This window comes from Zonotrichia albicollis, chromosome 8 (assembly GCF_047830755.1).
Source record: "Zonotrichia albicollis isolate bZonAlb1 chromosome 8, bZonAlb1.hap1, whole genome shotgun sequence".
In the NCBI taxonomy this organism is placed as follows: Eukaryota; Metazoa; Chordata; class Aves; order Passeriformes; family Passerellidae; genus Zonotrichia; species Zonotrichia albicollis.
Genome location: NC_133826.1, coordinates 1999530 through 2027004, shown reverse-complemented (window position 1 = coordinate 2027004; position 27475 = coordinate 1999530). Strand labels below are relative to the sequence as shown.

Sequence of the window (27475 nt, the reverse complement as noted above, 5' to 3'; positions counted from 1 at the left end):
CCAAAAATTCATTCTAGAATAGTGATAGAAAATTAATTATGTATTAGTAACAATTATAAACAATAATTATTAAATAAATGATAACATTAATCTAAATTATAGAATAATAAAAATAATTGTTAATTAGATTTCTATAGTTACTATATAGATTATAAGATTAATCTAAATTATAGAAAAATAATGGCAAATATATAATATCACGTATCGCAATACAGTTACTTTGTATTGCAATACATGATATTATATATCATGTTAAGTTACTCTAAACCAAAAATTCATTCTAGAATAGCAACAGAAATTAATTATGCACTAGTTACAACTATAAGCAATAATTATTTGTTAATTAGATTTATATAGTTACTATATAAATTATAAAATTAATCTAAATTATAGAATAATAATGTCAAATATATAATATCACGTATTGCAATACAGTTACTCTAAACCAAAAATTCATTCTAGAATAGCGATAGAAATTAATTATATATTAGTTACAACTATAAACAATAATTATTATATAAATGATAAAATTAATCTAAATTATAGAATAATAAAAATAATTATTTGTTAGTTAGATTTATATAGTTACTATATAAATTATAAAATTAATCTAAATTATAGAAAAATAATATCAAATATATCGTATAATGCATTGCAAAACAGTTACTCTAAACCAAAAATTCATTCTAGAACAGTAATACCAATTCACGACTTATTAGTTCAAATTATACAAGTATTATACAAATTATAAAATGAATGTATAGCATAATATATAATAATTAATTATAAAATGAATATGAATAATGTATTAATAATATAATATCTATAATGTCATATAGATAATATATCATATAATATATGGATACATTATATAATCATATATATGTATTATATATATGATATATATATCATATATATATCATACATATATCTCATATATATGATATATATGAGATATATGTATGATATATATATGATATATATATCATATATATGATATATATTATATATATATATATATATATGATATAATATAATATATGATATAATATAATATAATTTCATTAATTCTGGGATGTTTTTGCCCACAGAAATTCCCATTCCCACTCACACTTGGCTTGAGCCTCCACTGGATGCCGTTGTTCCCCGTCACCATCACCTCGTACTTCTCGTTGTCCCCACAGTTGAATTTATTCATCTCATTCTCAGCAGAGATCAGCAGGAACGAGGTCTCAAAGATCTCAGCCCCATAATATTTGGTCAGCACCTCCATGGTGGATAAATATTTCACCTTCAGGTCCCGAGGGGAGACGCTGTTGTTACAGATGGTTTTGTTGTTGAACTCCTTGAGGAAATGCTTGAAAACGTTATTGATCCGAATCCTGGTCAAGAAATTCCTCTGCCTGATGGTTCTGTTCAGAGTCTCGGGGATATAATGCTTGTAACTGGGAGGAGAAGCAAGGGATGAAATTGAATTAAATTAAATTGAATGAAATTAAATTCCTCGTGGCAGAGCAGCAGGGACAGAGGGGCGATCCCAGCTCACCTGATGTCCTTGGGAAGCTCTGGCAGCTTCACGTTTTTCTTGATGGCATCGTGGGAGATGGCCAGGACAGCCATGCCCAGACACTCATTCTCTATCTCATGGACCTCCTGCTCGTTTTTGGGGTCTCGGATGGGTGCCAGGCCCTTCACCAGGTCATACTGGCCCTGAACACAACAAAAAACCCAAATTACCCACTTGGGCTTTCCCAGAGTTTGTCCCTGAGCCAGGAATTCATGCCAGGATCCTTGGGCAAGGAGAAGCTGGAACTTCCAACCCTTCTTTTATACACCAGCCCAGCAAAAATTCACTTTTTAAAAATGAACTACAGAAATCACCATCCTGGCCTATTTTAGTACCTTCAATATTTAGTTTCTGCTCCACAAATCCAAATTTTTGCCTCTGCTTTATCCCTGCCCTTGCCATCCCCTGGATTCATCTCCAAGCCAAGCCCTGCTCTGGGACAGCCTGGAAAGTGTTTGGGATGGGATGGGATGGGATGGGATGGGATGGGATGGGATGGATGGGATGGATGGGATGGGATGGGATGGGATGGGATGGGATGGGATGGATGGGATGGGATGGATGGGATGGGATGGATGGGATGGGATGGGATGGATGGGATGGGATGGGATGGGATGGGATGGGATGGGATGGGATGGGATGGGATGGGATGGGATGGGATGGGATGGGATGGGATGGGATGGGATGGATGGGATGGGATGGGATGGGATGGGATGGGATGGATGGGATGGGATGGGATGGGATGGGATGGGATGGGATGGGATGGATGGGATGGATGGGATGGGATGGGATGGGATGGGATGGGATGGGATGGGATGGGATGGGATGGGATGGGATGGGATGGATGGGATGGGATGGGATGGGATGGATGGATGGGATGGGATGGGATGGATGGGATGGGATGGGATGGGATGGATGGGATGGATGGGATGGATGGGATGGATGGGATGGATGGGATGGGATGGGATGGATGGATGGGATGGATGGGATGGGATGGATGGGATGGGATGGGATGGATGGATGGGATGGATGGGATGGGATGGGATGGATGGATGGGATGGGATGAATGGGCAAAGACATTTCTGTGCCTCATTGCTTGAATGTTTCCCTGGAATTCTCCTTCCTTGTGGTTCCCAGTGTGAAAATCCTGCAGGAATTCTACTCAGAACCAACAGTGAATGGCATTTCCTCTGTGCATTCAATTTGCTCTTTCATCAACCTGAATTTTCCAAATTTTGGTGAAACCTGACAGCTTCTGGTTTGAAAAATCCTTTGGAAGGCACAAGAGGAGAGCAGAACTGCAGTGAGGTTATCAATCTTTATCACCACGGGGTTATCAGGAAATGTTTATCAATCTTTAACACCACCCAGTAAAAAAACCTCATTAAAAGCACCCAGCCCTGCCAGATTCCCTCTGCTGCTGCTCCTCTCCAGCCCCAGCTCTGTGCAAATGTCCCACAAAAGCGTTAAGAAACACAAATAATTCACTTTAGAAGAAAATATCTATAAAAATAAAATCATTTTTGGGTTGGGAGAGAGGATTTGCTCCTTCATGCAGCAAATCCTCTCCTCTCCACCAGGCAGCAGCAAAAAGAAAACCCTTCCAGTACTAACACGATACATAATGTGTATTTTAAAGCAGAAACCTGCAGATTTTATGGGACAAAAATCCCATAAAATTTTGATTTATGGGAATACAGCATCAGAGAGAGTTCCAACCTGTGCAAACATGTATTCCAGGGAATTGGCATCCAGGATGGGGGTCCCCTCTGGGGCCAGCTTCTTGTCGTAGGCCTTGGCCCTCCTGGGGGAGTGGCGCCACACCGAGGGCTCGCTCTCGCTCGTCCCGTGCCAGTTGGTGAAATAGTATCTGCCAAAAAGCCAGAAACTTGGAAATGTATTGGGAAAAGCCTTCATTTCTACAAGATATTCTGGGTTTTGGAAAGTAAAGTAGTTCAAAGCAAGAATTGTTCAAATTTCTGCCTGAAGGTTAAGTAGTGCAACATTCCAGCATGTTCCTGGCCTGAGGAACTGGGGGGAAATGATAAATTAATGTGGATTATTAGGGTTTTTTTTCCTTTTTTTTTTTTTTTTTTGTTAGAGAGATGGAGCACCTCTCCTGTGAGGGAATGTTCACCTGGAGAGGAGAAGGATCCAGGGAGAGCTCAGGGCCTGAAGGGGCTCCAGGAGAGCTGGAAAGGGGCTGGGGACAGGGATGGAGGGACAGCACACAGGGAATGGCTGCCAGTGCCAGAGGGCAGGGATGGATGGGACATTGGGAATTGGGAATTCCTGCCTGGGATGGAATCCCCAGAGCAGCCCCTGGATCCCTGGCAGTGCCCAAGGCCAGGCTGGAGCAGCCTGGGACAGTGGGAGGAGTCCCTGGGATGGGATGGGATGGGATGGGATGGGATGGGATGGGATGGGATGGGATGGGATGGGATGGGATGGGATGGATGGGATGGGATGGGATGGATGGGATGGGATGGGATGGATGGGATGGGATGGGATGGGATGGGGTGGGATGGGATGGGATGGGATGGGATGGGATGGGATGGGATGGGATGGGATGGGATGGGATGGGATGGGATGAAATGGAATGAATTGGGATGGGATGGGATGGGATGGGATGGGATGGGATGGGATGGGATGGGATGGGATGGGATGGGATGGATGGGATGGGATGGGATGGATGGGAGGGATGGGATGGGATGGGATGGATGGGATGGATGGGATGGGATGGGATGGGATGGGATTTAAGGTCCCTCCCAGTCCAAACCAGTTTGGGACTGACATTTATGAAGCCCCAAATCTCCAGTGTCAAGGCTGAAGCGGCCCAACCTCAGTGCAGAGTCAGGATCTTCAGCAAAATAAAATGGATTTTTTTAGTTGAGCTTTTCTTGGGCAGGAACTCCAACCCAAAACTGAGCCAGAAACTCCCGACAAGAACCAGAGGAGCCTCCAGGACTGCTGGGCTGAGGGCTGGAGAGCAGAGCGAAGCAAACCCCGCTGAAACGCAGAGGAAATGACTTTGCTTCCCTGCTCTCCTGCACAAGAGGGTCAGAATGAATAACTGCAATTCTTCTGTTATTTCCTGCAAATAATCATGGGCAAGGCCTGAGCATTGTCTGGGACTGAGAGCCTCTGCTCCTTTCCCTAATTAACCGCTCTGATTAACACCACAAAAACAATTGGGGCCCATTGTTTGAGGGATGGGCAAATCCAGGAGAATCCTTTCCTTGGAAAGCTCCAGGGCTTCCTGGGACACATTCTGGGGATTTCACTTCCACAACAGGAACAGGAACAGGAATTTCCCCATTCCCAATGAGCTGGGGAGGGAATTGTGCCCCTGAGCCCCAGCCCTCCCTCACAGCATCTTCCATCATCATCATCATTAGCTTACATATCTCTGTAAAATTATACAAAATTAATTTAATCCATTTTTCATTATTGCATATAATATTCTAAATATAATATTCTAAATATAATATAATATAACATAATATAACATAACAGCTTTGTGAAAACAACTTTTCCAACTTTTTCTTTCAAGATGAAACCCCGAAGATGCAAAGAAATCAGGAGATGTATGAAGCTCCTGCTGCCCATCTCTCCTCTAAGCTGTGCAAACCCAGCTGCTGATTTTGGTGCTGCTTTCCTGCTTCTGCACAGAGCTCAGAGTGAATAAATCCCAATTTCCAGGTGTCTCCTTACCCAGAGCTCAGAGTGAATAAATCCCATTTTCCAGGTGTTTCCTTATCGAGAGCTCAGAGTGAATAAATCCCATTTTCAGGTGTTTCCATACAGAGAGCTCAGAATGAATAAATCCCATTTCCCAGGTGTTTCCTTACCTGAGAGCTCAGAATGAATAAATCCCAATTTCCAGGTGTTCCCTTACTGAGAGCTCAGAGTGAATAAATCCCAATTTCCAGGTGTTCCCTTACCCAGAGCTCAGAATGAATAAATCCCATTTTCAGATGTTTCCTTACCCAGAGCTCAGAATGAATAAATCCCAATTTCCAGGTGTTTCATCACCCATAGCTCAGAGTGAATAAATCCCATTTTCAGGTGTTTCCTTACCCAGAGCTCAGAGTGAATAAATCCCAATTTCCAGATGTTTCCTTACCCAGAGCTCAGAGTGAATAAATCCCAATTTCCAGGTGTTTCCTTACCCTAAGCTCAGAATGAATAAATCCCATTTCCCAGGTGTTCCCTTACCTGAGAGCTCACAAGGAATAAATCCCAATTTCCAGGTGTCTCCTCACCGAGAGCTCAGAGTGAATAAATCCCAATTTCCAGGTGTCTCCTTACCCAGAGCTCAGAGTGAATAAATCCCAATTTCCAGGTGTCTCCTTACCCAGAGCTCAGAGTGAATAAATCCCATTTCCAGGTGTTCCCTTACCTGAGAGCTCAGAGTGAATAAATCCCAATTTCCAGGTGTTTCCTTACATGAGAGCTCAGAGTGAATAAATCCCAATTTCCAGGTGTTCCCTTACCCAGAGCTCAGAATGAATAAATCCCAATTTCCAGGTGTTCCCTTACCCAGAGCTCAGAATGAATAAATCCCATTTTCCAGGTGTTTCCTTACCTGAGAGCTCAGAGTGAATAAATCCCAATTTCCAGGTGTCTCCTCACCAAGAGCTCAGAAAGAATAAATCCCAATTTCCAGGTGTTTCCTTACCCAGAGCTCAGAGTGAATAAATCCCATTTTCCAGGTGTTCCCTTACCTGAGAGCTCAGAGTGAATAAATCCCAATTTCCAGGTGTCTCCTCACCAAGAGCTCAGAATGAATAAATCCCAATTTCCAGGTGTTCCCTTACCAAGAGCTCAGAGTGAATAAATCCCAATTTCCAGCTGTTTCCTTCCAGAGAGCTCAGAGTGAATAAATCCCATTTTCCAGGTGTTTCCCTACCAAGAGCTCAGAATGAATAAATCCCAATTTCCAGGTGTCTCCTTACCTGAGAGCTCAGAGTGAATAAATCCCAATTTCCAGGTGTCTCCTTACCCAGAGCTCAGAGTGAATAAATCCCAATTTCCAGGTGTTTCCTTACCCAGAGCTCAGAGTGAATAAATCCCAATTTCCAGGTGTCTCCTTATCGAGAGCTCAGAGTGAATAAATCCCATTTTCCAGCTGTTTCCTTACCTCATGCGATAATGGAGCCTGAAGGATGATTTTTCCTCCACCTTGAAGACCTGGTTTGGTGCATACCAGAGCTTTTTGTTCTCATCATACAGAGCAAAGAGGTTGTGGCACAGAGGGGACACAGCTGGCACAAAAACACACAAATAGATGAATCACAAAACGCCCCAAAGCACAAAAGCATAAAGCAAATACTGGATCATGAAAAGAAACTGAAAGAAATATTGGGGAGGAAAGGTTGAGGTGGAGCTGTCACCTGGGTTCAACCCATGGGGTTTGGGGTGGATTTAACAGAGATTGCTGCTCTTAAAGTGATCCTCAAATCCTGATTTTGCCCCAAGTCTAAGCTCCAAAGAAATTACTTAAAACCTTCATTTTGTCCAGGTCACAGAAAAGGGAGTTTTACCAAAGCCACAACTTTGTTCTCAATTTTATTTTGTTCATAAATTCAACCCCCAGAGGTGAAAGGAGGTTTTGGCAAACCAGCAGGAAGCTTTGGTGATTCCACAGAGAAAGCTTTGGTCTGTTCCAGCTAGGAACAGACTGTGACATTAATGGGCTGATCTGATTTAACTCTGCCTTTACTCCATCCCTGATCTCTTTGGGATGGATGTTTATTCCATTCCAGATCTCTTTGGGATGGATGGATGGATGGATGGATGGATGGATGGATGGATGGATGGTTACTCCATCCCAGATCTCTTTGGGATGGATGGATGGATGTTTCCTCCATCCCAGATCTCTTTGGGATGGATGGATGGATGTTTCCTCCATCCCAGATCTCTTTGGGATGGATGTTTATTCCATCCCAGATCTCTTTGGGATGGATGTTTCCTCCATCCCAGATCTCTTTGGGATGGATGGATGTTTATTCCATCCCTGATCTCTTTGGGATGGATGGTTACTCCATCCCTGATCTCTTTGGGATGGATGGATGGATGGTTCCTCCATCCCAGATCTGTTTGGGATGGATGGATGTTTATTCCATCCCAGATCTCTTTGGGATGGATGGATGTTTCCTCCATCCCAGATCTCTTTGGGATGGATGGATGTTTCCTCCATCCCAGATCTCTTTGGGATGGATGGTTACTCCATCTCAGATCTCTTTGGGATAGATGTTTCCTCCATCCCAGATCTCTTTGGGATGGATGTTTATTCCATCCCTGATCTCTTTGGGATCGATGGTTACTCCATCCCAGATCTCTTTGGGATGGATGGATGGTTCCTCCATCCCAGATCTGTTTGGGATGGATGGATGTTTATTCCATCCCAGATCTGTTTGGGATGGATGCTTACTCCATCCCTGATCTCTTTGGGATGGATGCTTACTCCATCCCTGATCTCTTTGGGATAGATGTTTCCTCCATCCCAGATCTCTTTGGGATGGATGGTTACTCCATCCCAGATCTGTTTGGGATGGATGGATGGTTACTCCATCCCAGATCTGTTTGGGATGGATGTTTATTCCATCTCAGATCTCTTTGGGATGGATGGATGGATGGTTACTCCATCCCAGATCTCTTTGGGATGGATGGATGGATGGATGTTTATTCCATCTCAGATCTCTTTGGGATGGATGGATGTTTATTCCATCCCAGATCTCTTTGGGATGGATGTTTCCTCCATCCCAGACCTGCTGGAATTCCTTATCCCAGCTCTGGAGCAGCTGCACCATCTGTGGGTTCAGAGCCCCCAAGAGCAGCTCCTGCACACCCACATAAACAGGTGGGTGTTAAATACCCCTCACTTAAATCTGTTAAAAAATAATATCAGAACTCATTTGGTGAGGTTTGTCCTGCAGATTTCCATCATTTCACCCATCCCCATGGAAGAGGAGCAATTAGGCAAATGAGCTGAAGGGGATTCCAAGAATCAAAGAAAACATTTGAGCGCTGCAGGAAAATTCCTGCCCAGTTCCCCCGTTCTCACCCCACAGCAGCTGGGTAAGGTTTGGAGTTCCATGGGGAAAGAAGCTCAGAACTGTAAATACAAAATCCCACCGGGCTGTGAGATCGAGCAGAGATGAAATCCACTTTTCCTGTGGAATTGCAGGTGTTTGCTGAGCCCAGCCCAGAGGGAAGAGCACAGCCCTGCCACGTGAGGGATGCACACGAGGTCAGAGCAGCTCAGTGGGGATTTTTGGGATAGGGAATGTCTGCCCCACAGAGGATGCCTGACCCTGGCTGCTGCCAGGCCCCTCTGAAATGAGGGGAGCTGAAATGAACCCCAACACTCACAGCACTTCTGGGCAGCCTCAATGCACAGCTCCTCCGAGGTGAACTCCCCGCTGGAGTAACACAGCGGGGCCTTGTCCTGCAGGTAGAAGAGGATTTCCAGCCCCTGGTGCTGAGCCTCCAGGTTGAGCTCATTTTTCTTGGTGCTCCTCATTTTTGCACAGAAAGCCATGGCTTTGCAATCTTCTTTTACGTTGAGATACTGGGAGAGCAGAGAAAAGAGCAAAGGGAAACGTGAGGGGAGTTGGGATTGTCAGGACACAAACCCATCACTGCACCACCATCCTCCAAACCCTCAGGTGGGGATTTATCCAAAACCAGGTGAAAACAGGAAAAAAGAAATGGCAGGGATTATTCTGGTTCTGGGAACTCTGCTCCAAATCATTCCCTTCTCTTTTGGGGGTGCCACAGCTTTCCTGCAAGGTTTCTCTCCTCAAAGCAGAAATAATTTTCACATCCTTCAGCACCTCCCTGGCTGGAAAACAACACTTGAGTGATTTAAGCAGCTCATTTGATGTTTCCTTCTTTAAAAAATCAGCTTCTATTTTTACAGCCCCTTAACAGCAAAATATTTCTCATTGTTTTCTCCCCTCTCACCCTTTGTGTTTGAAACTGCTGATGGTTTATGAGTCATGGTGTGTTTTAGAAGATTTATTGGCATTTATTTTTTATTCCTGCTTCTCTGTCTCTGCAGGAGGAAAGGGTAGCACTGAGTAGGTTTAATGCAAGAGCTTTTAGATTGCCAAGGATGCACAACAGGGCAGCTCTGACTCAAAAGAAAATTGGTTTTCATACTCAGTGCTTAAACAGAAAGAGCAGAAAGTTATTTGAGTTATTTGTGTTCTTTGTTCCATGTTTTTCTAAGCTTTAAAAAGCCCAAACCACCAATTTTATAGTTGATGAAATTAATCCTCCCACCAAAAAAACAATTAAAAAATGAACCCCCAAAGCCAACACACCTGCATTTATGTGCCTGTGGGATCCTCTACACGACTGAAATGGGTCTGCACTCTCCCCTGGAGAAGCTTCACTCTGACTGAAAAAAAAAGGAAAATAAACATCAGGAATGGCTTTGTACAGCTGGAGGTATGAATGAAATGGTCAGGCTGATAAAATTCCACCTGCAATCCTAGTGGAGCAGATTAATAATAATAATAACAATAATAACAACAATAACAATAGATGATGATGATGATGATAACAATAATAACAATAACAATAATAGTAATAGTAATAATAATAATAATAATAATAATAGTAACAACAACAATAATAATAGATGATGATGATGATGATAATAACAATAATAACAATAACAGTAATAGTAATAATAATAATAATAATAACAATAATAACAATAACAACAACAATAATAATAAATGATTATGATGATGATGATAACAATAATAACAATAACAATAATAGTAATAGTAATAATAATAATAACAATAATAACAATAATAACAACAATAATAATAAATGATGATGATGATGATGATGATAGCAATAATAACAATAACAATAATAGTAATAGTAATAATAATAATAACAATAATAATAATAATAACAATAACAATAATAGTAATAATAATGATGATGATGATAACAATAATAATAGTAATAGTAATAGTAATAGTAATAGTAATAATAATAATAATAATAATAATAATAATAATAATAACAATAATAACAATAACAATAATAGTAATAATAATGATGATGATAATAATAATAATAATAATAATAGTAATGATAATAACAATAACTGAGACCTGGATTTGGCCTCAGCCAAGGCAGCCCCAGGAGAGGAGTTTGGGCACATCCACTGATCCCTCCTGACACTTTGGGGGCACAGCCTGAGGAGCAACCAAAAGCCAGGCAAACCTGGATTATTCCCTGGATTATTCCCTGGATTATTCCCTGGATTATTCCCTGGATTATTCCCTGGTTTCAGTCTGGAATTATTCTCCTCAGCTGTGACACCACAGGGACATTTTCCTCTGTGCTTCACCTCCTCCATGCCTTCATTCCTTACATTTTTCCTTAGATATTCATTCCAATTTCAGCAGATATTAATTCCAATTCTCCCCCTGCTCTCTGTTTTTCCCTGCCCTCCCAGATTATCATTTCAAATTTCAAATTTAAAACTAAACCTGGCAGTGCTGCTGCTTTGGGAAGCCTCAGCCATCACTCATCTGAGGCTGAAGGTTCCTCCTTTCTCCCTCCTCTCCATCCCTGCCAAAATGTGTTTCACCAAAATGGGTTTTTATTATTTTTGCTCCAGCAGTGTGAGTTAATCTGACCTAGCAGACTTCAGCAAATATTGCTTTAAAAGCCTGAGGCTCAGTCTGGGAAAAATCAGACAGAGCCACACAACTTCCCTGGTGCTTGGGAAGAGACAAAAAAATCTGATCCCATCCCAGAAAAAAAATTATATTGAAAAGCCTGGCACACATTCCCAATTAAATTGCATTTTTCTGCCACTTGAATGCTGAATTTGAGGTTCCAGACTCATTCTCTTGGCAATAATATGGGGAACAAGAAATTGAGAGTGTGATTTTTGGGATATGGCCACAAGCCAGGAATTATTTCTGAACAGCACCATAAAACTGAAATGCAAAATGAGAAATGTATTAATATGAATTAATATTAAATAATAATATTTATATAATAAATAATATTTATGAACATTTTTATATTAATTTTATTTCCACACAGCACCATAAAATTGAAATGCAAAAGGTGAAATATATTATCATGAACATGAATTAATATTATACTAATATTATTTATATAATAAATAATATTCATACATCATTTTATATGAATATTATTTCTGCACAGCACCATAAAATTGAAATGCAAAAGGTGAAATATACTAATATGAATAAATATATTATTTATACATCATTTTATATGAATATTATTTCTGCACGGCACCATAAAATTGAAATTACAAAGGTGAAATATATTAATATCATTAGCATGAATTAATATTATGTTAACATTATTTATATAATAAATATTATTTATACATCATTTTATATTAATATTATTTCCGCACAGCACCATAAAATTGAAATGTAGAAGGTGAAATATATTAATATGAATCAATATGTGAATTATAAAATAAATAATATTTATAAATAATTCTTATATTAATATTATTTCTGCACGGCACCATAAAATTGAAATGTAAAAGGTGAAATATATTAATACCATTAACATGAACTAATATTATATTAATATTATTTATATCATAAATATTATTTATACATCATTTTATATTAATATTATTTCTGCACATCACCATAAAATTGAAATGCAAAAGGTGAAATATATTAATATCATGAACATGAATTAATATTATACTAATATTATTTATATAATAAATAATCTTTATACATCATTTTATATTAATATTATTTCTGCACAGCACCATAAAATTGAAATTCAAAAGGTGAAATATATTAATACCATTAACATGAACTAATATTATAGTCATATTATTTATATAATAAATATTATTTATACATCATTTTATATGAATATTATTTCCGCACAGTACCATAAAATTGAAATAAAAAAGGTGAAATATATTAATATGAATAAATATATTATTTATACATCATTTTATATGAATATTATTTCTGCACGGCACCATAAAATTGAAATTAAAAAGGTGAAATATATTAATATCATTAGCATGAATTAATATTATATTAACATTATTTATATAATAAATATTATTTATACATCATTTTATATTAATATTATTTCTGCACAGCACCATAAAATTGAAATGCAAAAGGTGAAATACATTAACCTGAATCTCATTAAAACCCCCTTTTAAATTACATATAACTGGCACTTAATAGAGTTTAATGTCTGTGTGGGCCTAATACTAAAAACTGGTCCAGATGTTTTAAGATGTGAGGGGGATATAAAACCAGTGCCTTTTACAGATTCATAAATCAAACTTCTTGTTTTTCACAGGGCAGCTTTGCCTTGGTTAAAGGCTCCTCCTCTTGGTTTCAGTCACAGCAATTCCCAGAATGCTGAAACCTTAAATGCTGCTTCATTTCCAAACCTGGGTCTGAACCAAACCAACCCCATCCATCCCATTATTTGTTATTTCCTAATGGGCTTCCCAGACATTCCCTGCTCATTGTCAAGGATTCACCTTTCAAAAATGCACTTTCATCTTCCACAAGGGCTCCTTCGAGCCAGACAAATTCCTGCTCTGTCTGAGCATCCTTCTCCACACACCTATACAATCAAATGCTTCCTCTCTGAAAAGTGATTTTTATCCTTTGCCACTGTCTAAGAGCCCCACAAATTGTTATTTGTGTATTTTATTTGTGTATTTTTTGTCTCTTCCCTACCCCAAGGGATGTGCTCAGTCCCTGCTGCATTTGCTTTTTTCAGGCATATTTTAATTTCACTTCATTTCTGTTTCTCCCAGTGGAAGCAGCTCTTTGGGATGCACCCTCCAAAATATTTTTGGGAATGCTGGATGGCTTTTCTTCAGCTCCCACTCCCCCAGCAAAGCCTTTTCCTGCTTATTTAAAATCCTGGCGAGGAATTACATATTATCCAGAGCCCTCAAAAATTTCTGATATCACAAAGAATTATAAAATAGGAGAGGGAAGCCTAAAGGTGGGTTCGTTAATCAGTTTGGCCATTAATATTAGGATATTTGGGAGAGAATAATATTTGGTAAAAACTCAAGTTCCTGGCTATGATTTGCTACATTTGAAAGCCAGCAGCTCCAGCATTTTTTAAGGAAAAAACCAAATGTACAAGGGTATTTGTTAAACAAATTAAAAGCCTTTTTAAAAGCCTTTAGACTAAGGAAAGGCAGATGCAGAAATTAAATATTTTTGAAACTCTGTGCAGATCTCCCTTGGGCCAGAAGGATGCTGCTCCCCCAAGCCCACAGTTCACCATAACCCAGGATATCCTGGAAGAAAAATGCAAAAATGGAAGGTCCATTGCAGGGGTAAAAGTCCCTAAAATACGAATGCAGGAAAATCCCAGCTAAAATGTGACCAAGCCAAAACTCACTCTGAAGCCTCATCTGCAAGTTCTTCCTCTTTTTTGCCATCTCAGCCAATCTAGTTTCAGGTTTCCTAACCTCTTAGAGACTGAAAATTTAGATACATGAGCACATGCTATTTGTTTTCCACAGAATTATCTCATCAAATGTACATTTAATTTGTTTTAATTATTTATTACTGTGTTTATTCCATGCTTTTACTCAGAGTGATCTCATCACAGGCTGTTTATCCCAAACCAGACTTAACAACTCCCCTTGGGTTTTTCTGTGCAATCCATGCTGTGATATGACTGATCCACGCTGAAAAAATTGTGTTTTAAAACAGAATGGAGGGCACAGAATGGAACTTTTCACCAGGAGCGGTCCATGTGCAGTGAAATTCTCAAGAACTGAAAACCAGCCAGCTTCATTAGTGTCACACTACTATGAACAGCTATGAAATATTTCCATTTTTGGCTCTCCAGCCCTGAAAGCAGAGGAGCCCAACTCCTGTGAGTGCTGCCCAAAGCCAGCCCTGCCCTGCTGCACCCTGAGCTCCTTTCCTGTGCCTTTCCAAGGTATTTTCTGCCGTTTCTCTGAATTCCATGATGTGTCACCAATGTGGGAAGAGGTTTCCCAGCCCTCTCAGAGAGCTGGGTGTTCATTTCCCACCTTTATTGTTCTGCCTGCAATGGTTGGGGCAGATGCAGGAGGCACAAAAACACAAAATCCCATTTTTTTCTGTATTACCTGCTCCTTCCAGCCTGGTTTTCCTTTGGATACAGACTGGGCTGCAAAAATGACCAATTTTTCATAGTTGGTCGGGTGGGAAGTGATGTTTAAAGGTCACAACCAGTCTGCAATGAGCAGAGGCATCTTCAGCTATGTTTTTATATCTTATAAATGTGTGCTTAATTCTCTTTCATCCCTAATTTCTGGTATAATAACTTTAAATGATTCAATTCTTGGGGTTTACAACCAATTATTCTGTTTTTGTACAGTCAACCCCAAGCACTTCTCTGCTAAACCCAAATCAATTTCCTTGGAGGCAAAGGAAATTTATTCGGGTTTAGCAGGGAAGTTCAATTTCCTTGAGGCAAAGAAAGCCTCAAGAAACCTTCACAGAAACCTTCCAACAACAACCTGATTTTTCTGTAATTAAGTTTTAATTGGAGAATTAATTTAATTTTTATAAGTTTTTCCTCACAACTATCTAAAACCAGCCTTATTGCTCAGGCTGATGCTGACGGGGCTGGAGGGGCATTCCAGAGCTAAAGTGATTTACACGGACAATTTGTTTTTATTCTTGCCTGGGACACGGCATTAATGATCCTTTTCCTTCCTTGATGTTCTCCTCTGTGCTCCCCGTGCCCAGGCAGCCTGGGGCTGAAGACGGGATGGGAATTCTCTGGAGAAGAGCCACGGCCCCTTCCCAGCAGAGCAGAGCCGGCCTCCGGGAAGCGCGGCCCCTTCCCGCTGGCACGGCGCCGATCCCAGCGTTTCCTGAGGGGCACCTCAGTCAGACCTGGGCAAAAACTGCCAGGGAAACCATCCTGACACACAGCCCAGGGCTTCCCATCCTGACACACAGCCCGGGGCTCCCTCACGGGAGAAAGTGTAAAGGGCCCTGCAGGGCTTCTTCCTGAGGCCTGACGCGGCACTGACCCCAGCAGGTCACTGCAGCAGGATGTGGCAGCGCTCCGCAGAAAAGTTCAACTTCCATGGGATGAAATTCATGGGAATGAGGCACTGGGAGAGAGGAGGGTCACGCACGGCAGCCCTGCTCACACACAGCAGGGAGGGTCACACACACCAGCCCTGCTCACACACACAGAGGAGGCCTCAGCACACCAGGGAGGGCTCAGCACACACCAGCCCTGCTCACACACACAGAGGAGGGCTCAGAACATCCCAGCCCTGCTCACACACACAGCAGGGAGGGTCACACACACCAGCCCTGCTCACACACCCCAGCCCTACTCACACACACAGAGAAGGGCTCAGAACACACCAGCCCTGCTCACACACACAGAGAAGGGCTCAGAACACACCAGCCCTGCTCACACACACAGAGAAGGGCTCAGCACACCCCAGCCCTGCTCACACACACAGAGGAGGCCTCAGCACACCCCAGCCTTGCTCACACACACAGAGGAGGGCTCAGAACACACCAGCCCTGCTCACACACACAGAGGAGGCCTCAGCACACACCAGCCTTGCTCACACACACAGAGGAGGGCTCAGAACACACCAGCCCTGCTCACACACACAGAGGAGGGCTCAGAACACACCAGCCCTACTCACACACACAGAGGAGGGCTCAGCACACACCAGCCCTGCTCACACACACAGAGGAGGGCTCAGCACACACCAGCCCTGCTCACACACACAGAGGAGGCCTCAGCACCCCAGCCCTGCTCACACACACAGAGGAGGCCTCAGCACCCCAGCCCTGCTCACACACACAGAGGAGGGCTCAGCACACACCAGCCCTGCTCACACACACAGAGGAGGGCTCAGAACACCCCAGCCCTGCTCACACACACAGAGGAGGGCTCAGCACACACCAGCCCTGCTCACACACCCCAGCCCTGCTCACACACACAGAGGAGGGCTCAGCACACACCAGCCCTGCTCACACACCCCAGCCCTGCTCACACACACAGAGGAGGGCTCAGCACACACCAGCCCTGCTCACACACACAGAGAAGGGCTCAGAACACACCAGCCCTGCTCACACACACAGAGAAGGGCTCAGAACACACCAGCCCTGCTCACACACACAGAGAAGGGCTCAGAACACACCAGCCTTGCTCATACACACAGAGGAGGCCTCAGCACCCCCCAGCCCTGCTCACACACAGAGAAGGCCTCAGCACACCCCAGCCTTGCTCATACATAGACAGAGGAGGGCTCAGCATACTCCAGCCTTGCTCACACACACAGAGGAGGGCTCAGCACACCCCAGCCTTGCTCACACACACAGAGGAGGGCTCAGCATACTCCAGCCCTGCTCACACACACAGAGGAGGGCTCAGCACACCCCAGCCTTGCTCACACACACAGAGGAGGGCTCAGCACACCCCAGCCCTGCTCACACACCCCAGCCCTGCTCACACACTCCAGCCCTGCTCACACACACAGAGGAGGGCTCAGAACACACCAGCCCTGCTCACACACACAGAGGAGAGCTCAGCACACACCAGCCCTGCTCACACACAGCAGGGAGGGTCACACACCCCAGCCCTGCTCACACACACAGAGGAGGCCTCAGCACACGCCAGCCTTGCTCACACACACAGAGGAGGCCTTAGCACACACCAGCCCTGCTCACACACACAGAGGAGGCCTCAGCACGCCCCAGCCTTGCTCATACACAGCAGGGAGGGTCACACACCCCGGCCCTACTCACACACACAGAGGAGGGCTCAGCACACACCAGCCCTGCTCACACACACAGAGGAGGCCTCAGCACACCCCAGCCCTGCTCATACACACAGAGGAGGGCTCAGAACACACCAGCCCTGCTCACACACACAGAGGAGGCCTCAGCACACTCCAGCCCTGCTCACACACACAGAGGAGGCCTCAGCACACCCCAGCCCTGCTCATACACACAGAGGAGGGCTCAGAACACACCAGCCCTGCTCACACACACAGAGGAGGCCTCAGAACACACCAGCCCTGCTTGCACACACAGAGGAGGGCTCAGCACACACCAGCCTTGCTCATACACACAGAGGAGGCCTCAGCACACCCCAGCCCTGCTCACACACCCCAGCCCTGCTCACACACAGCAGGGAGGGTCACACACACCAGCCCTGCTCACACACACAGAGGAGGGCTCAGCACACACCAGCCCTGCTCACACACACAGGGGCAGGGCACCCCAGCTCCTCCCAGGGAGCAGGAATTCCTGAGGGCAAGGACCAACCCCAGCCTTCCCTCAGAAGAACAAACTGAAACAAACTTTTACACTCACCATCTCGAAATAAATGTCACCCACCTGCTGCCATTTATGCCTAAAGAGGTTCTGACTTTGTGGTCAACATCTCGTGTGAGAAGGGCAGGGCCCCCAAACCCCAGATCTGGCAGTCATGTGCTTCCTGTGGTGGCTTTGCACCTCGGTAAGACTTTTTTGATGGTTTGCCTTTTTCTCTTTTTGTTTGGTTGGTTTTTTTTCTTTTTTAAATGTGGTGAGAAGATATTGTTAAAGTTCACTCTGAAGGGATCAAAGTTTAAAACAAGGCCCAAACAACAGCAAACAAAACTTCACCAGTTTTGTTTACCTGTTAAGAGCAAACCACCAACCACCAAAAATATCCCCTAACCAATAAACATTACTGCTATAACAGAGTTGAAAACCAAAAATATTCCATAATAAACTTGGGATTTATTACTGACATCAAGAGAAATTGGATCTTCAAACCCCCTGTCTGTGCTCCTCTTTTATTAAGTTAAAATCCTGCTCTAATGCTGGTAGCCCCCATCTGTATTTAGTCACAAAGGTGCACAAGATCTTGTCAGGCTCAATGCAAAGTGGACAACATGGACTTTTCCAACCCAAAAAATTCCCAAGTGGAGTTATTGGGCTGCACTATTTGGTGTGCATAGAAATAAATGTTTTCAGTTTAGAAAAGTGGGTGCAGAGTGAGCAGCTCAAGCACTTCATGCTAAAAAATGGACAACCCAAGGAATGCCCAAATCCCACTGAGACATGATTTTTAAATAAGTGGAAATACAATTATTTATTGCCCATCTGTTGGGATAAATATACATAGCAATTTCTTTTTATGATAATCTAATCACCAGAGAGCACCTGCACTCATGGCTGGCTGTAAAGACATTTATCCCCCTTGGTCAGGGGAAGGAAGGGGCACAGTTAATGGACTTGTCTGGACCAAAATGAGGTTTGCAAGTCCTGGGACTGAGAAGGAATCCTACATCTGCATCTCAGCTCATCCCTTTAAACTGCAGGCTCAAATGTGGGTGAGTGAGCCCTCCCCCAGGACAGGCTTTGGTTTGCCCACAATCACTTTTGTATTTCCAGGCTTTAAAGAATCCTCGTGTTGCCTACTCTGAATTCTCCTATTGCCACCTTCAAAAAGAGGAGCTAAGCCCTCAATACCACCTGGAAAATGACAAAGAAATTATGTGGTTCAGATCTCCCCTTCAATTGATTTTCTCTGATCCCAACTGCACCAAAGATTGGGAAAAAAACCACTTTTAATTTCTCCCAGCTGAAGGCTCTTTTCTTCTCCAAAAACCAAACACAAGGAAACTGGAAGAGAACCCTTGAAACAGAAGAAGCCAATCAGTGAGAGCCAAACAAAGCCTTTAGAAAGTTGTCTCAGTAAACAACTCGAGCCCTGCCAAAAGCCAGGATGCTTGCTCTCCCTTCGGTGGCCACAAGCAGAGCTCTGGCTCCTCTGGGACACCAGGGACACTTTTCCCAAGGTTTTCTAAGGATTCTCCTGCAGAACATGAGCAGCCAGCTGCCATTAAAGGCTTATCTACCAGCTGCTCTCTGCCTCAGCCACAGGAACACCCTGTTGTTTGGCTGGTATCAGCTTTATCTCCGAGACAATCCCGTGTTTGAGCAGAGCTCTGCCACCAGCAGCAGGAAGGAACCTGTAAATCCAGTCCTGTGCTCCAGCACCACCCCAAACAAACCTCAGTGCTTCCAGACACCCTGCACACCACTACAGGCTCTTTGTGCAGCCACCCAAAGCTGTACCAATGGTTCTCACCATGAACTTTCACTGCCAGTTTAGCTGAGAATGCTCTGCCACAACTCAGAGCTGTGCCAACACGAGCTGCTGCCCAGCATCAGCCTGGCAAGCAACCCAAATATTTACCCTCCATTCATTCAGCCCCTTGGACAAACACACCCCCACTGGTTTTGACTAACTGCCTAAATAGGAGTCAACGTTACATGTTTGCACCTGAGAATTGTGTCAACAGTGGTTCAAAGGTGGTGAGACGTGAGAGTACAATGATGAGCTGTGGGACCTCTTTCCTTTCCCCTTTCCCCTTTTCCCTTTTCCTTTCCTTTCCCTTTTCCTTTTCCTTTCCCTTTCCTTTCCTTTTCCTTTCCCTTTTCCTTTCCCTTTTCCTTTCCTTTCCCCTTTCCTTTCCTTTTCCTTTCCCTTTTCCTTTCCCTTTTCCTTTCCTTTCCCCTTTCCTTTCCTTTTCCTTTCCCTTTCCCTTTTCCTTTCCCTTTTCCTTTCCTCTTTCCTTTCCCCTTTCCTTTCCTTTCCCCTTTCCTTTCCTTTCCCCTTTCCTTTCCTTTCCCCTTTCCTTTCCCCTTTCCTTTCCTTTCCCCTTTCCTTTCCCCTTTCCTTTCCCCTTTCCTTTCCCCTTTCCTTTCCCCTTTCCTTTCCTTTCCTTTCCTTCCCTTCCCTTCCCTTCCCCTTTCCCTTTCCCTTTCCCTTCCCTTTTCCCTTCCCTTTTCCCTTCCCTTCCCTTTTCCTTTCCTGTTATGAATTTGAAACTTTGTCCTGCAGCTTGCACACTCCTCCTGTCACTGAGGGTTTGTCCCAGAATGCCCAAATTTGCCTTTGCACCCATCACAGACTCTGCCACACATCTGACCCCAACAGCAATTCCAGCCTGGCACCAACAGCTTTCCTGCCCTAGAAAGCCTCACACCTGTTCCAGGTTAACAATCTAAATAAACTCTTCTATACACTTCTGCAAGGGCTGAATCATCCCAGTTTTATTTGCCATTCACTCATTTCTCTCTTCTTAGAAAACATTTGCTTGTGCCATTTCTGCAGTGGCTGCCTGGTAACTCCAGGTGGTTTTTAACTCCAGATTCATTGTCCTGTCAGTCTTAAACCATGCAGAAAAACTGAAAAACCCCAACTTTGCACATATAGTCTATATTTCAGAATCTAAAGTCAAAAATTATGAGAGGAATGTGAACTCAATCTGCATTCCCAGCACTGTCTGAGTGTTATGAAAACTGATGGGAGCTCAATTTCTTGCTTTGGCCAAGAGCAGTTTCGTAAGAAAGTCAGGGGCCAGTGAATTTTTCAGTCCAGCTGTGATTTTATCCCAGCTCTGCAGAAGCCCACAGCAGCAGCAGACATTGCCCAGCTGTCCCAGGGATGCAGGAGCATTTCCTGCTGCTGGGGGGATCTTTGGGCTTTGCTCTCCCAGGATCCCAGAGGGATAACAGGAATGATCCCAGCTGTCCCAGTTCATCCCCATCCAACCAGTGCCTGGAGAGGCTGCCTGGAACAGGGGCTGGGCAGTGCTGAAGGATAAAATAGGGATTTATTAAAAGGCCTCACACCTTGGGCAGTGCAAGAGCCTGGCTGGGGTGATACCTCAGGTTTGGGTTCTCTATTTTCACACTCTGAGCTGCTTTAGTGTGTGGGGCTGGGCTCACATCAGGGATGCTGAGCTCTGTGCACAGAGCAGGAGACAAAACAATTCCTGCTCCAGCTGGGCACCAAGGACAAATGACCCAAATCTCAGCCCAGAGCACAAACCCCGTGGGCTGGAGAGAGAAAAACAAGCAGGGTGGGAGTGCCTGGGCTAAAGCTGGAATGGGACAATGAACTGCAAGGTGCAAATGGAGCAGAGCTGATCCCAGGGACAGAGCCCGTGCCCCTCGTGCATTTTGGGGCCATTTTGGTTCATCTTGGGTGCAGCCCTGGCTGGGCTCTGGTGCTGCCCAGGGTGGATCCATGGAGGAGATCCTGTGAATCAATCCCTGCTTTATTCTGGAACTCTGCCCAGCCTGCACAAGGTTGCACCCTAAGGATGGTGGGCACTGCCAACAGCAAAGTTGGGATTTGTTCATTCCATCATGGCTAAAACCTTGCAATGTTTCATTCACATATTCAACCATGGCCCTCAGACAAAATTCCACCTGGTGAGGTCAATAAACACCTCCAGGTCCTACCAAGCTGCTCCTGCTGCTTTTAAAGTCCAGTGAATCCCTGTAGGTCCAGAGGTGATGCTGTGAGCACCACACTGCAGCACTGCTGGAAACATCACACATGAGAATTATGCCCAGACCTTAAAAGCTCAGAAAAAACAGGACAGAAAACATCACAGCTAATTAATTAAAGGAGCTGCTGCCATGGAAAGTGGCTTTAAGAGCTTACTACAACCCTTAACTACCTTTCCTGTAAAGAGCTTAGTACAGTAAATGTGAGTAAGCAAATATTAAAAATAGCAAAGCTGGGCCGCTGTTGCTCAATGGCTTTCAGCAGTGACTCAGGCAGGGCTGACTCATCCCAAATCCCATCCCAAAGCCCATCCCAAATCCCATCCCAAATCCCATCCCAAATCCCATCCCAAATCCCAGCCTGGCCCCAGCAGCTCCTGCCCCACACCCTGCACACCCTGAGGAGCTCCAGGACACGCAAACACCACGAAAAATCCACCAGGATTTGCTGCTGCTTCTTTCACACTTCCAGCATCACTTTGAGGAATAGCATTTATGGGCTGATGCTGCTGAAATTCAGTATTAAAAAGGACTTGAAATTAGGGGTTGTCATGATAAAATCACACTATAGAAGTTTAACAGGCAACTCCCAAATATTTGGGTTCAGGAAATGATTTCTGACCTTCTCCCCCCTTAACTGCAGCCACACTGAGCTACTGAGTTACCCTCCAAAATATTGAATAACTGAGTTACCCTCAAAATATTGAATAACTGGGTTACTCTCCAAAATATTGAATAACTGAGTTACCCTCTAAAACACTGAGTTGCCCTCTAAAACACTGAATTCCTGAGTTACCCTCCAAAATATTGAATAACTGAGATACCCTCTAAAACACTGAGTTGCCCTCTAAAACACTGAATTCCTGAGTTACCCTTCAAAACATTGAATAACTAAGTTACCCTCTAAAATATTGAATAACTGAGATACCCTCCAAAATATTGAATAACTGAGATACCCTCCAAAATATTGAATAACTGAGTTACCCTCCAAAACACTGAATTCCTGAGTTACCCTCTAAAACACTGAGTTGCCCTCTAAAATATTGAATTCCTGAGTTACCCTCAAAATATTGAATAACTGAGTTGCCCTCTAAATATTGAATTCCTGAGTTACTCTCCAAAACATTGAATAACTGAGTTACCCTCAAAATATTGAATAACTGAGTTACCCTCAAAATATTGAATAACTGAGTTACCCTCAAAATACTGAATAACTGAGTTACCCTCAAAATATTGAATAACTGAGTTACCCTCCAAAATATTGAATAACTGAGTTACCCTCTAAAATATTGAATAACTGAGTTACCCTCTAAAATATTGAATAACTGAGTTACCCTCTAAAACACTGAGCTGCCCTCTAAAATATTGAATAACTGAGTTGCCCTCAAAATATTGAATTCCTGAGTTACCCTCAAAATACTGAATAACTGAGTTGCCCTCTAAATATTGAATAACTGAGTTACCCTCCAAAATATTGAATAACTGAGTTACCCTCTAAAATATTGAATTCCTGAGTTACCCTCAAAATATTGAATAACTGAGTTACCCTCAAAATATTGAATAACTGAGTTACCCTCTAAAATATTGAATAACTGAATTACCCTCTAAAACACTGAGTTAACCTCCAAAATATTGAATTCCTGAGTTACCCTCTAAAATATTGAATAACTGAGTTACCCTCTAAATATTGAATAACTGAGTTACCCTCTAAATATTGAATTCCTGAGTTACCCTCAAAATATTGAATAACTGAGTTACCCTGAAAAATATTGAATAACTGAGTTACCCTCTAAATATTGAATAACTGAGTTACCCTCCATAACTGAGTTACCCTCTAAAATATTGAATTCCTGAGTTACCCTTTAAAATATTGAATAACTGAGTTACCCTCTAAATATTGAATAACTGAGTTACCCTCTAAATATTGAATAACTGAGTTACCCTCAAAAATATTGAATAACTGAGTTACCCTCCAAAACACTGAGTTGCCCTCCAAAATATTGAATTCCTGAGTTGCCCTCTAAATATTGAATAACTGAGTTACTCTCTAAAACACTGAGTTGCCCTCTAAAACATTGAATTACTGAGTTACCCTCCAAAACACTGAGTTACCCTCTAAATATTGAATAACTGAATTACCCTCCAAAACACTGAGTTGCCCTCTAATATATTGAATTCCTGAGTTACCCTCCAAAACATTGAATAACTGAGTTACCCTCTAAAACACTGAATTCCTGAGTTACCCTCCAAAATATTGAATAACTGAGTTACCCTCTAAATATTGAATAACTGAGATACCCTCCAAAATATTGAATTCCTGACTTACCCTCTAAAACACTGAGTTACCCTCTAATATATTGAATTCCTGAGTTGCCCTCCCAGCCCATGCCCAGAAATCCCATCCCAGATCTCTGCCCTTTATTGTTTGAACCCCACAAAAATCAGAAAAACCCCTCTTTGTCTTATTTACAGGAACTGATGGTCACACAGAGGGAATTTCCACTGAGTTGAGTTGGTAATTTTTATACTTTGACTGTACATTTACCATGAAAACAGAGAACAGAAAAGCCTTTCAAAAAAATCTTCATGACAGATGGAAAGTTTAATAAAGATTAATTAAATTAATCAGATACCAGTGATATGCAGATAGATGGCAATATGTGATCCTGTATATTTTATGTACACAAATACATAAAATACAAAAATAATTCTCCAGAATTATTCATGTGCTTAAAAATTGCATAAACCAAATTCCTTGCCAGAATTGCAGTGATATTGAGCTAATTAAATCTAAAATAATAAATAAAATAAGTCATGCTTTAAAATCATAAATGGCAAAGGGAAGAAGAGAGAGGCCAGGGGCAGCAAAGCAGAGAGTTAATGTTGTAATTATGTAATTAATCCTCACATAAATTACCTCAAGTTTTAATTGCATTTTCCCCTCACTGCCAAAATAACAACAGTTTGTTTTGGGGTTGAGTGGTAATTTTTTGGACATCAAGAGAAAAAAAATCCTAAAAGCTTTAGGAAAAATACTTCATATCTTCTGGATATTAATATATTAATATTACACTTGCACTCCTCTATTAGGTACCTATGAATGAATTATTAATCTTTTCTCCCCATTAAAAAAATACCATTTTCTGCTCCTTTTTTCCCCAGGAAAAGCAGAACATCACTCATTTGGGTGAAGTTTTCACTTGAGCTCAGAAAAAAGAGAGGACAGATAAATGTTAAGCCCAGAATAATTCACTTATAAATTATTAAAAGCCATTTATTTGCCTTTGTCCAAAATAACCAAACCCAGCAGCAACAAGCTCAAACTGCCAAGTGACAAAAACAGGAACTGGGGTTTTGTGTTTCCCCTTTTGAACCTGATACCAGAACTAACAAAACATTTTGTGCCTCAGACACCATGAGACACAAAATTTTCTGAATTTTTTGTTCTTTTTTTGAAGGGGGAGGGTAAATTTAGAATTCATGATTTGCTGCAAAAATTTGGGTTTAATTTGAACTGAGCTGTGAGTTTAGCTGTCATACTCTGGATTTGTTTTTATTGCTACAAATGGGGAAATGGAGGAGTGAACACAGCTGGGAAAGAGTTCCAAGGGAAATTTGGGAATCCCAAATTCAGGCAGGGAATTTGGGAAAATGAAGGAAAAGAAGAAAAAAAAAAAAAAGAGACAAACTGAGGAATTTAAATCACAAATCCCACCTCGCCCCTTTGTTATCCACTGTGATGGAACTGGCTGGTTTACAGTCACAATTCCAAAACCTGCAGTTCCAACCCAAAATCTATGGAAAAAAAGAAGATTTTTGAAGCATCTGGATATTTCCTGCTTGGCCCCAAAGCTGCAAATACAGTGCAGATATTCTGGTAATAAATATTGAACTGCAGTGGGCAGCACTTCTACAAATCCCACTGCAAAGCACATGGAATCCTGCAGAAAATAATACATATATATATATATACAAATTATATATATACAAATTATACATATATATATATACATATAAAAATAATATATTATATATATAAATATGTATAATATATATTATATATTATATAATAAAAATATATATAATATATAATATATAAAATATGTATAATAATATAAATATAAATATATATAATAATATAAAATAAACAATATAAAATAATATGTATAATAAAATAAAAATAATAAAAATAATATATATAAATATATCTAAAATAATAGATAATAATATATATGAATATATATTATATGTTATATATATTATATAATGAAAATAATATATATGTTATATATAATATATAATATCATATATAAAATATATATGATATAAATATAAATATATAAAATAATATAAAATAAATAATATAAAATAATATATATAAAATAAAATAATAAAAATAATAAAAATAAATATATAATATATATAAAATAATATATAATAATATATACAAATATATAAAATATATATTATATATTATATAATAAAAATAATATATATTATATATAATATACAATATAATAAATAAAATATATAATAATATAAATATAAATATATAAAATAATATAAAATAAATAATATAAAATAATATATGTATAATAAAATAATAAGAATTTAAAAAAAAATATATATATATATATAAAAATAAAGTATTTATAATAATAAAGATGCAGGAGAAATAACAGCAGAAGGTGCCCTGGGCATGCACAAAACTACAGCCCAAGTTTTCAGCTCTAAATTCTCTTCTCCATCAAGAACTTCCTTTTTTCTGGCCTTAAGAACAACCCAGAAATTGAAAATAAGTTATCACACAGGAATCTGAACCACAAAACCTTCCATTTCTCCTTGGTTTTGGTTCATCCCTTACAAAAACAACAATCCCACATCAGGCATTTCCAGAATTGACAGAAACCTCGGGATTTTTGGGAGGTTCAAAAATCACTGTAAAATCCCATTAAAACTGACTCAAAATGCATCAGCACATTAAAAAAATAAATCAAAATGCTTGAATAGCTTCAGAATTCAGAGACCTGAGAGAATATTTTAATAGACATTAAATAAATATGAGGGAGATGAAGCAGATCTTTGAAAAGTGTTGAAAAGTTAATCACAGACTTAACTTATAGAATTCAGTTTTGGGATAAAATATCTGTAATTTCTGCAGTAACCCCCAGCACTTTTCTTATGCAATCTGAGAATTTCCACATGCAGCTCCCAGAGGGCAAATATCTGAATTTCCAACCCAAATATTGCACCTGACCACAACCATTTCTGCCTTGATATTTATGCCACAAAGCTAAATTAGTTCGTTTCTCAAATAGAAGTGCACATAAAATAAATTTAACCAGCATAAAAAAGTCAATGTTTATTTTTATGCATTTAACTTTTGTGCTTACACAGTGGTTATCTTTATATAAAAGATTATTTGGAATTAAAAACTGCCTGCTGCATCTCTCCACACAAGTCCAGACACAGCTTTCCATGTAAATAGAAAAAAAAGTAATTTTTCCTCATTCTTAAAGGAAAAAACTCAACA

The 27475-nt window shown here is 41.3% G+C and overlaps 1 protein-coding gene across 15 annotated transcripts in view; it reads right to left on the bottom strand.

Moving 5' to 3' along the window:
- JAK1 (Janus kinase 1) overlaps positions 1–27475 on the bottom strand; it is a 72490-nt gene that overhangs the window by 32021 nt on the left and 12994 nt on the right. For 14 of the 15 annotated variants that reach the window (XR_012581233.1, XR_012581236.1, XR_012581235.1 and 11 more), the window contains exons 2-7: positions 9901–9977; positions 8945–9143; positions 6711–6834; positions 3287–3437; positions 1547–1710; positions 1112–1445 (exon numbers count right to left, since the gene is read on the bottom strand). Coding sequence is in view for 2 of the 15 variants with exons in the window: in XM_074545621.1 (XP_074401722.1) it covers positions 1112–1445; positions 1547–1710; positions 3287–3437; positions 6711–6834; positions 8945–9143; positions 9901–9906 (978 nt within the window). In the remaining 13 variants the exon portion in view is untranslated. The remainder of the gene's footprint in view (positions 1–1111; positions 1446–1546; positions 1711–3286; positions 3438–6710; positions 6835–8944; positions 9144–9900; positions 9978–27475) is intronic. The other variant, XM_074545622.1, reaches the window with a different exon arrangement.